Below are 12119 nucleotides of genomic sequence, written 5' to 3'. Positions count from 1 at the left end.
AATAATTACTTAAAACTTCCCTAACCTAGTGAAAGAAAGAGACACACAAGTCCAGGAAGTTCAGTCATAAAAAAGATGAACCCATGGCCCACACCAAGACACATCATAATTACAATGGCAAAGGCTAAAGACAAAGAGAATTTTAAAAGCACTAAGAGAAAGACAGTTACCTACAAGAGAAGTCTTATAAGACTTCCAACTGATTTCTCAACAGAAACATTTGAGGCCAAAAAGGGTTGGCATGAAATACTCAAAGTGATGTAAAGCAACACTACTTAACCATCAAGGCAATAATTTAATAATGAAGGATAAATAAAGAGCTTCCCAGACCACAAACAACTAATGGAGTCAATTACCATGAAACCTGTATTATAAGAAATGTTAAAGGATCTTCTTGAAGGAGCAGGAAAAAGAGAAGAAGGAAGAGGACCACCAAAGGGAAATAGTTAAGACAATAAAATGGCAATAAATACCTACCTGTCAATAACCACTTTAAATGTAAATAGCTTAAATGTTCCAATCAAAAGACATCAGGTAGTAGAATGGATAAGAAAACAAGACCCATATACATGCTGTCTATAAGGGACCCACTTCAGAACAAAATATATACACAGAATAAAATAAAGGGATGGAAAAAGATATTTCATTCAAATTGAAATAAAAAAAGCTAGGGTAACAATACTTATATCAGACAAAATGGACTTTAAAACAAAGGCTATAATAAGGGACAAAGAAGAATACTACATAATGATAAAGAGAGCACTCTAACAAGAGGATAAAAGCCTTGTAAACATTAAATGTACCCTACATAGGAGCATTTAAATATATACAGCAAATCTTGAAGGACATAAAGAGAGAGAACAACAGTAAAACAGTCATAGAGGACTTTAACACCCCATTGACATCAATGAATATATCTTTCAGATGAAAATCAACAAGGAAACAGAGTCTTTAAACAATAGATTAGATGACTTTAATTGTTATATCCACAGTATTTCATTCCAAAGCAGCATAATATACATTCTTCTTAAATGCACTTGGAACAATTTCTGGGACAGACCACATATTAAGACACAAAGCAAGTTTCAATAAATTTAAGATGACTGAAATTATATCAAGCTTCTTCTCTGACCATAATGCTATGAAACTAGAATTCAATCACAAGAAAATCACTTAAAAACACACAAGGACATGGAGGCAAAACAACATGTTACTAAACACTAAGTGTGTTAATCATATCAAAGAAGAAACCAAGATACCTTGAACCAAATGAAAATGAGAACATAACCCCAAATCTATGTGTCACAGCAAACAAACACAGCCCTAAAAGAGAAATTCATAGCATTACAGGCTTACATCAAGAAAAAAGAAAAATCTTAAATAAACAATATAACCTTGTAGACGAAGGAATTAGAAAAAGAACAAGAAACAAAGCCCAAAGTGAATAGAAGAAACGAAATAGTAAAGATTTGAGTGAAATAAATGATATAGACACTTAAAATACAAAAGATCAATTAAAGAGCTGGTTCTTTGAAAAGATAAACAAGATTGATGAACCTTTACCCAGACTCATCAAGAAAAAAGAAAGAATGAGGACCCCGATAAATAAAATCATAAATAAAAGAAGTAACGATAGAAATACCAGAAATCAGGAAGAATCAGAAAACCTGAATAGACCAGTAACAACTAATGAAATTATAGAAATAATAATAATAATAAAACTTCCAGAAAACAAAAGTCCTGGACCACATGGCTTCATGGGTGAATTCTACAAAACAGTCAAAGAAGAACTAACACCTATACCCTTCAAAATAGTCCAAAAAATTCAAGAAGGTAGAAGACTTCCATGCTATTTTTATGAGGCTAGCATTACCTTAATTTCAAAACTGGATAAAGACACTACAGAGAAGGAACATTATAGGTCAACATCTGTGATAAACATAGATGCTAAGATCCTTAACAAAATATTAGCAAATTGGATCCAGGAATACTTTAAAAAGATACATTAATAAACTAGGGTGTCTTTTACAATTCTATACAAATCTAATGATTTTTTGGTTCTATTTCTTTAAAATCTCCCATTAGAATTTTGCTGGAGATTGCACTAAATCTATATATAGCTTTGGGTAACATGGCCATTTTAACTATGTTGATTCTTCTAGTCCATGCACATAGATTATCTTCCCATTTCTTTGTGTCTTCGATTTCTTTTTTTTTTTTAACATTTTATTTATTTATAGAGAGAGGGGAAGGGAAGGAGAAAGAGTGGGAGAGAAACATCAGTGTGTGGTTGCCTCTTATGCGTCCCCTGCTGGGAACTGGCCCGCAACCCAGGCATGTGCCCTGACTGGGAATCAAACTGGCAACCCTTTGCTTCACAGTCCTGTGCTCAGTCCACTGGGCCACACCAGCCAGGGCGTGTCTTCAATTTCTTTTAATAATATTTTGCATTTTTCAGTTTATAGGTCCTTCACATTCTTTGTTAAGTTTATTCCTAAGTATTTTGTTTTTTTTTTTGTTACAGTTGCATAACATTATTTTTTTCTATTTCTTTTTTTAAAGATTATTTATTTATTTATCTTTAGAGGGGAAGGGAAGGAGAGAGGGAGAAACATCAATGTATGGTTGCCTTTCGTGTGCCTCCTGCTGAGAACTGGCCTGCAGGGAACCAGCTTGCAACCCAGGCATGTGCCCTGACTTGGAATTGAACCGTGATTGTCTGGTTCACAGGCCTGTGCTCAATCCACTAAGCTACACCAGCCAGGGCTCTCTATTTCTTTTTATAAAATTTCATTGTTAGTATATACGAATGCAGTGGATTTTTGTACACTGATTTTGCATCCTGCAAATTTGCTATATTTGTTTATTGTCTCTAATATATTTTGGTGGAATCTTTAAGATTTTCTATGTAAAGAATCATGTTGTCTGAAAAAAGTGACAATTTTACTTCTTCATTCTCAATTTCAATGCCTTTTATTTATTTCTCTTGCCTGATTGTTCTGGTTAAGACCAAAGTTATTTAACATAATACTGAAAGTCCTCCTTTAATTTCTAAAAGAGTTTTTTGGTATTTGCTTATTTCTTCATTAAATATTCAATAGAATTTTCTAGTTGAATGATCTGGGCCTGGGCTTTTCTTTGTGTAAATTTTAAAGTCTTTCTACTTGCCATGTCTGTTCATATTTTACTTTCTCCTTGAATCAATTTGACTTTGTCTCTCTAGGAATCTTTCCATTTCATGTATGTTGTTTAATGTGTTTACAAAGTTATTGCTATTAATTTATAGTTCTCTTAATATGATTAAAAACGGTACTCATTACACATTTTTCATGATCTTTTTTCCTTTTCATTAATTGTTTGGGGTGACACTGGTTAACAAAATTATATAGGTTTCAGGTGCACAATTCTACAACACATCATATGTATACTGTGTTGTGTGTCCACCACCCCAAGTGAAGACTCCATTCATCACCATTTATCCCTCCTATACCCTTACATTCTCTCTCTCACCCCTCAGTTTCTGTAGCTAAAAATCTTGTTAATTTTTTGATCATTTCAAACCAATTTTTGGTTTCATCAATTTTACCTATTGTTTTCACAGTTCCTAGCTCAGTGTTTTCCACTGTAATAATTATTGTTTGCTTTCCTTCGGCTTGGTTTAGGTTTGTTTTTTTTTTCTCCTTTTTCTAGTTGGCTAAATTGGAAACTTAGGTCATTGATTTTAAGTATTTCTTTTCTTCAAATATACTCATCCAAAAATATAAATTTCCTTCTAATCACTTGTTCAGCTGTATCCCATAAGTTTTTAGTATATTGCTCCTTTTGTTTATTTTTTCAATTCAAAAGCTCCTTTTTGATTTTTCTTTTACCCATTAATGTAATTTAAAAGAATATTGTTCAATTGTCAAATGTCTGGGGTTTTCATTTACTTTTAAGGGCTATCAGAAGTTAAAAGAATTGCATTATAGAAAAAGCACAGGCTTTTATCAGTGTCTCAGCTTAGTTTTAGTCAAGCTACTTTAGGGTCATGAATTTCAACTTTTTAATTGAAAAATGAGATAATAATACTATTCATATAGGCTGCTTTGAGGATTAATGGGCACTGAGCATAGCCCCTCACATACCATACAGTTCTAAGAGATGATGGTCATTACTGTCTCTCTTCCCAATGAAACTTGCACAATATTTCCCATCAATTCAAAACTTAAGAAGAACCTTAATATTATTGTTCCACTTTGGTAATATATTTTTTTAGTTTTTAACTTGAGAAGATATAGGCCATTTTTAAGTTCAATACATGTTATATAAAGAAAGAAAATACAAAGAACAGTACCTTCTAGCTGGAAAGCTTCTTTGACTGTCAAAGGAACCCCAAGGAAGGGCCATTTCTTTTCCAGGGTGGCATCATCTTCCTGCTTCTCTGCAAGTTTTTTATCTATAGCATGAGCTTCCTTCTTAGCTTCCTCAAACCTAGAAAAAAATGAAACAGCTACAGAAAGCTGTGGACCTTAATTAAAAAGATACCTTCTAAGAAGAACTACTACAGGTGGCTAACTGGGATCAAATTTTAAAAACTGCCTAGCAGCCATTTCTAGATGGGGCTCTCACACAAACTGACAGAGAAACCTGCACTGAACTACCTGCCTCTGCACTGAACTGCTTTAGTGCACTGAGTTCTTCCATCTGAGGCAGCTTTTACAGAGAAGTTTCTGAATTCTATTTCAACCAAGAGAACAGAGGCTTTCCCTGAACAATCAGAGCTTTGCATCTACATCCGCATCAGCATCTTTATTGACTAATCAGAGAGGCTCTATTCTGACCAGTCAGGATAGTGTCTTTTGGAGCAATCAAACCATGAGGACTTGGTCCTCATTTGCATGAGGATGGACTAATCAGAGTCCAGGAGTGGGGGCTTATTACATAAGTCACCTCTCCACTGGCTCTTGAAGCACACTTTTCCTTTCCACTCAAGACTGAAGGCTGTGTTTCATTTGCTACAGTTGAAACACCAAAGATAAAACACTGAATATGTCTCACCAGAGTAGAACACAATAGCCCAGAGCAAAAGAGCAGAGTGGAGCAAACCAGACTGGACTGGACTGGACTGGACCACACCACAGAACACCAGAGTAGACTAGAGCAGACCACAGCTGTGTAGCCAGAGAGATGCCTAACCCCAGGGTGAACTAGCCCCAGGACTGCCTCAAAACCATGCTTTCCTGCTTCATGATTGCACTGTAATACTATCAAGCTATTTTACAGGTGTGATGTTCTCATGGCCAAACTATATCACAACTGTGCTGTTAGCACCGAATAACGTTTTCTTGTTCACTGTACCCCAAACTGGGGATTCCTGTTGGTGTTTAATTAGTGTCACCAACCACCAGTTGATAAAGCAGGTAAAGTAGCCATCTACCCAAATTATTAAAAGAACAAGGATTGACATGTTAGAATAAATATACTTGTCAGGATACTTAAAAAGATAACCCTTTGAGCCAATAATTCTGCTTTTAGAAATTCATCTAAAGTACAATGATCTAACATACTGATAAAATACAAACAGAAAGATGGTCAGTGAATCATTATTTGTATTTGAAAAAATGTGAAATTAATCCATCACCAAATAAATTATTATAGATATCTATTATGAAAAATTGTATAGTCAATAATAATAATGTGTTCTAAAAGTTTTTATTGTTTTTTTGGAAATTCTTATGATGCAAACTCTTTAAAAGAGGTTATAATAAGCATATATTATAAGAATTCCACAAACATACAATTAAATTAATATGCCTAAAACAACACAGTTTAAGTGTATGTGGTAATACAATCATAAATTACATGATCCCAATAGAATTTCTCAGTATCTCAAACAGTTCTTCAAAATAAAAATTTTAAATCCTCTAAATAAACTGTCATGTGATATAAAAATTTAACTTTAATAAAGAATATTTAGCCTCACTTGAGGTAGTAATGAATGTTTATTAATTGCTTCAAAAAATATTCAAAATATTCAAACAAAAAATATATAAGGTCTATGCCTTTATTTTTTTTTAAGTTTTAATAATAGATATTGATTTATTTATTTTAGAAGGGAAGGGAGGGAGAAAGAGAGGTAGAGAAACATCAGTGCGTGGCTGCCCCTCGTGCACCCCCTACTCGGGACCTGGCCTGCAACCCAGGCATGTGCCCTGACTGGAAATTGAACTGGCAACCATTTGGTTTGCAGGCCTGTGCTCAATCCACTGACCCACACCACCAGGGCTAAAGTCTATGCCCTTAAAATGAACAATACTTCTGGAGCTATCCTTCCCTACTTTTGTAATCTATACCAGTTCTTTACCTTGCTGGATTTCAGTTGCCTCAATTGTAAATTTGGGACATCTACCTAGCAGGGAGGTTGTAAAGATGTAGTTAGAAAACAGATGCACCCCTGGCTGGTGTAGCTCAGTGGATCGAGCATGGGCCTGTGAAGCAAAGGGTCACTGGTTCGACTCCCAGTCAGGGTACATGCCCGGGTTACAGGCCAAGTCCCCATAAGGGACTCATGAGAGGCAACCACACATTGCTGTTTCTCTCCTCTTTCTCCTTCCCTTCCCCTCTCTCTAAAAAAATAAAATAAAATATTTTTTTCTTGGCTTTCTTTTTTTAAATTTTTTATTTAGTTACTTTTCAAGTACAGTTTTCTGTTTATTTCTCCCATCCCAACCCACCCCTCCCCCATGCACCCCACCTCCCTCCCATTTCCACCCCCCTTAGTTATTGTCCCTGTGTCCTTTATACTTGTTCTTCTAATTCCCTCCCATTTTCCCCTTAAATTCCCTCCCCTCTCCCCTATTTTAAAAAAGAAGAAAAAAAAAGAGAATGGGTGCAAATACACTTGGGGGTCTGTACAGAAAGAAGAATTTATCACTGCCAGGTATATTAGACAATATTCCAAAAAAGGAAGAAATATGAGTTCCACAGTGTGCCACAATAATAAATGATGATGATAATAAATGATGATGATGATGGATGGTAATGATGATTGATACGTGATAGGAACTGCTCTAAACATTACACAATTGGTCAATCTTAACAATCATGTGAGGTAGGTACAATTATTATACACAATTCACACATGAAGAAAGTTGGGATCTGGGATATTAAGAATTGTGCCCAGGATTACACATCTAATAAATCACAAAACCATGATTTTATATCAAGGTTTAGTTGGTTCTACAGCCTAAGAACACAGACTCTAGACCTAAGCTGTCCAATACAGTAGCCATAAGCCATTTGTTTCTACTATTTGAAAATTGACTAGTGCAATGTCAAAATTATAATATTTTTGACATAAAGAATATAAATTATTAAAATTAATTGAACTTAATTCTTTTTATTTTTCAAAATTTGACTAACAGAATATTCAAAATTATATGTGTAACTCATTTTATTTTTATTGCACAGTACTGGTCTGCAGCAAGAATACATAAATTTGTGTAGCAGCCCTACTATTTACTGTGTGTTCTTAAGAGTGTTATTTAACCTTTTTATATTTCAGTTTCCACATATAATTAATGAAATTTATAGGCCCTGGCTGGTGTGGGTCAGTGGATTGAGCACCAGCCTGCAAACCAAAGGGTTGCTTGTTCGATTCCTAGTCAGGGCACATGCCTGGGTTGCACGCCAGGTCCCTGGTGGGGGGTTCGCAAGAGGCAACCGTGCACTGATGTTTCTCTCCCTCTCTTTCTCCTTCCCTTCCCCTCTCTCTAAAAATAAATAAATAAAATCATTTTTAAAAATCCTATAGGAGTACATAGGCTGGAAAATTTCAGATATTCCACACAGCAATATCACTGACATGTCCCTTAGCAGAAGGGAAATAAAGGAAAGAAGAAACAAATGGAACTACATCAAACTAAAATGCTTCTGCACTACTAAAGAAAACATCAGCAAAATGAAAAAAAAAACCCTGTGGGAAAACATATTTGCCAATGGTACCTCAGACAAAACTTTGATCTCCAAAATATATAAAGAATTCACATGACTCTAATCCAGGACAACACAAAGTCTAATTAAAAAATGGGCAAAGGAGCTGAACAGATACTTCTCCAAGGAGGACATACAGAGGTCCCAGAGACATATGAGAGGATGCTCACCATCACTAGCCATCAAGAGATGCAAATTAAAACCACAGTGAGATACTACTTCACACCAGTCAGAATGGCCATCATAAACAAATCAATGAACAACAAGTGCTAGCAAGGTTGTGGAGAAAAGGGAACCATAGTGCACTGTTGGTGGGAATGCAGGCTGGTGCAGCCACTGTGGAAAACAGTATGGAATTTCCTCAAAAAACTAAAGATGGAACTGCCTTTTGCTCCAGCGATCCCATTGCTGGGACTATACCCTAAGAATCCTGAACCAATTCAAAAGAACTATGCACCCCAATGTTCATAGCAGCGTTATTTACAATAGGCAAGTGCTGGAAGCAGCCTAAGTGCCTATCAGTAATGACTGGATAAAAATACTGTGGTACATTTACACAATGGAATACTATGCAGCAGAAAGAAAGGAGCTCATACCCCTCATGACAGCATGGATGGAACTGGAAAGCATTCTGCTATGTGAAATAAGCCATGTGGTGAGGGACAAATACCATATGATTTCACCTACAAGTGGAACCTAATCAAAGAAACAAACATGTGATCAAAATATAACCAGAGACATGGATATAAAGAACAAACTGACAGTAACCAGAGGGGAGTGGGGAGGGGTACAACAGGGAAAGGAAAGAGAAAGATCAAGTCAAGGAACATATATAAAGGACCCATAGACAAAGACAATGGCAGGAAGGAGGAATGAATGCGGAAGGTGGTAGTGGGTAGGGCAGGGGAGAGTATATAACTCACTGGTAAAGATACATATATAGTCAATTCAGAATACTCTAGTAATATAATGTTGGTGTATAAATCACTTAAATCTGATATAAGTTTAAAAGACAAATGTGTTAAAAATAACTATAGCTAAAATAATTTCTATTGCATGTATATTATAAAAGGATATAAATTGAGACATGAAAAACATCAAATGTGGCCCTGGCTGGTATGGCTCAGTGGATTGAGTGCTGGCCTGAGAACCAGAGTGTCGGTGGTTCAATTCCCAGCCAGGGCACATGCCGAGGTTGTGGGCCAGGTCATCTGTAGGGGGTGCGCGAGAGGCAACCACACATTGATGTTTCTCTCTTTCCCTATCTCCATCCCTTCCTCTGTCTGTAAATATAAATAAATAAAATCTTAAAAAAAAACAAAATATGGAAGGGGTAAGGAGAGGGTATCTTATATATGTGATCAAAAATATCAACTTAAAATAGACTGTTACAACTACAAGATGTTTTATATAAGCCTCATGGTAACCATGAAGCAAAAACCTATATGGTACATAAATAAAAGATACATGGAAAGGAGAGCAAACATACCATTAAAGAATATTATCATAAAATAAAGGAAGGTGGCAAGAGGAGAAGAAACAAAGGAAATACAAAACAATTATAAAAATTAACAAGTTGGAAGTAATAAATCCTTAACTATCTACAATTACTAATATCATCAAGTTCTCCTGACAGTCAACAAAATCTGTCAAGAAAATCAAAGGATTAGGGTTTTAGCAGACTAAGTCAAAGCCAAATTTCCCAAATCAGAGAGCTTACAGAGAAATAGCAGAAATTACATAAAATTTAGGAAATAGGCCATAATCCTCTGTATCATAAAAAAAGCAATGAGAAGAATTGTAGCAGGTATTTCTTCAACACTGAAGTTGGGAGATAGTCTTTGGAAAGGAGTGGAGAAGGTGGAACCCAGGGTTACACCCAGGTGTCTTGCTTGTGTGACTAGGCAGAAGAACAGGTTTGGGAAGAAGTTAATAAAGTGGTAAACATTTTCTGATCAGTCATGAAGAATAGGAAGCGAAAGCTAGGAACCAGCAGATTTAGAGACCATAACTATATTTACTTCATAGCTGTATGACTTTAATCACTGAAATGCCTCAATTTAGTGTCAAGCAAACAGGGGGATAGCGATACAGTAGAACTGTGTATAATCATGAGGCTAGTTCCATTTATTGCACTCCTATGGTAACAACAACCATAACAAATAACAATAGCTAACACTGAGTGACTGACATAAGGGTCTGCACTGTGTACTTTACATATATTTTTCATTTTTATGTCAATATTGTAATTCTAAACATAATATAAACATAATTTGGGCACAATAAAGCCCTTTTGGTGTACTTTAAAGGAGGCAAGAAAAAACATTGATGTTAAACATAGGACAAACTTCATAAAATTATTTCTGAATATCCACCTTAGAGGCATCCATGTCTTCTCTTTCCAAATCTTCAATCCCTTGACAGTTACTACCCTGTCCCACTTCCCCCAGCTACCTAACTGGAGCCTCTTCAGTCTCCTGTTTGTATGCCCACCCATCATTTTCAAACAGAACAGCAATTTAATTCTCTCTCAGATTTCATTATAATATTTTCACACAGGGAAGCAAGTTCTACAGTATAAGACCTTCCTTGTTAAGACTCATACCCTTTAAACTACGATAGAAAAATAAAAGTAATACATTTTTCTTGTATTTCCTTTTCTCTCTCAGATGTTTAAAGGTATACTCTGTCAATAGATTAACCACCCACTACATTGCAAATAAAAAATCCAGGACAGAATCTGGGGAAATATCTCCAGCATGAGGAGCTGCTAAGTGTTGGAGGATGGGATTAGTGTAGGGCTAGTTCATAGCAAGGGGAAAGGCACAAGAGAGAACTCCTGGACCATAAAACTCTCTGTACTTCTGTTCTATGAGCTTTAGCATGAGATGCCTATACATTTGGATCATGGCTCTGCCACATACTGTGTCACAATTTTCACATCTGTAACATAGGAAATGTAATACCTTTTCAAAAAGACTTTGAAATGATTAAATAAGAAAATATGTAAAAAGTAACTATAAAGCACAATCTATTTTATGTAGTGTTTATATTTCATAAAAAAATTTTAAATGTTTACAATTTCATAATACTGGTTATTTCTTATTTTATTTACATATACAGTAACTGTCTATGTGAAGTGATAATATTTTTTAATTTTTGCAATGATATAAACTTTTATTTAAAAATAATTGGCTTAAGTTAAAATAAGTGATTCAATCATGAGTATATTAATTAACAATAGGCTGTGCAAACAAGAAAAGAATCTTAAAGATGCCATATGAATGATCGAGATTTGAAGAAATGCCACTCTATATCATAGTATGATAAGAACTGTGCTATGTATGATGCCACAGAAAAACAAATCCAAGTTTTGCCCTTTTAATTCCTCACAGCTATCTGGAAGAGCTTACTTGGTAACTGAGACATAGAAATCACATATATAATGTATTTTTATTTTTAAAAATATTTATTTACTTATTTATTTGAGAGGGAGAAAGGGAGGGAGAGGAACATCAATGTAAGAGAGAAACATCCATCTGCTGGGCACATGCCCTGACTGGGAATTGAACCAGCAACCTTTTACTTTGCAGAACGAAACCCAATGAACTGATCCACACCAGTTAGAGCTGCAATAGATTTTTAAAATAACATCTACCCTACTAAATTGACATTGGAAAGTCTGTAGTAATGGAGGGTTGTCTTGTTGGAGTTGCTACCCCAAACCCACTATTTCAATAAGCATTATGAGGTTCAGGCCTTGCTCGTTCTGGATGTTCAATATGTAAAAAACAATGAAATATATTCCTTGCCATCAAAGATCTTAAAGCGAATGATGGGTGGGAGGATGCAGACACAGAAACATAAAAAGATCAACATAGGGCAGGCAGTGCTGAATTATAAACTAGGGCAGGTCCCAGTGTGAAACCAAAAGAAGGACAAAGAAGAAGAGTCCAAGATATATGGCAAGATGGCAATGGCCATAGAAATAGAACAAAAATCACGACAGTAAAAATGCTCACCTATACTTGACAATTCCATTTATCAGTGGGTTGACATCCATGATTCTGTTGATATAAGCCTGAATAACATCTATGCATTTCACCTGCAAAATACAGTAATTTATTTTAACATGTGTTTATTTAAAG

The 12119-nt window shown here is 35.4% G+C and overlaps 1 protein-coding gene across 1 annotated transcript in view; it reads right to left on the bottom strand.

Annotated features, from left to right (window-relative positions):
• The window catches only part of FAAH2 (fatty acid amide hydrolase 2), a gene marked incomplete at its 3' end in the record, with an annotated part of 51052 nt that overhangs the window by 23668 nt on the left and 15265 nt on the right, over positions 1 to 12119 (bottom strand). Inside the window, exons 3-4 of the mRNA XM_037153677.2 lie at positions 11994 to 12076; positions 4334 to 4470 (exon numbers count right to left, since the gene is read on the bottom strand). Coding sequence (XP_037009572.2) covers positions 4334 to 4470; positions 11994 to 12076 — 220 coding nt within the window. The remainder of the gene's footprint in view (positions 1 to 4333; positions 4471 to 11993; positions 12077 to 12119) is intronic.

This window comes from Artibeus jamaicensis, unplaced genomic scaffold, assembly GCF_021234435.1.
Source record: "Artibeus jamaicensis isolate MK-2021 breed Jamaican fruit bat unplaced genomic scaffold, CSHL_Jam_final contig_1410, whole genome shotgun sequence".
Lineage (NCBI taxonomy): Eukaryota > Metazoa > Chordata > Mammalia > Chiroptera > Phyllostomidae > Artibeus > Artibeus jamaicensis.
The sequence above is the reverse complement of the archived record's forward strand: the minus strand, read 5'-3'. Positions and strand labels throughout refer to the sequence as shown.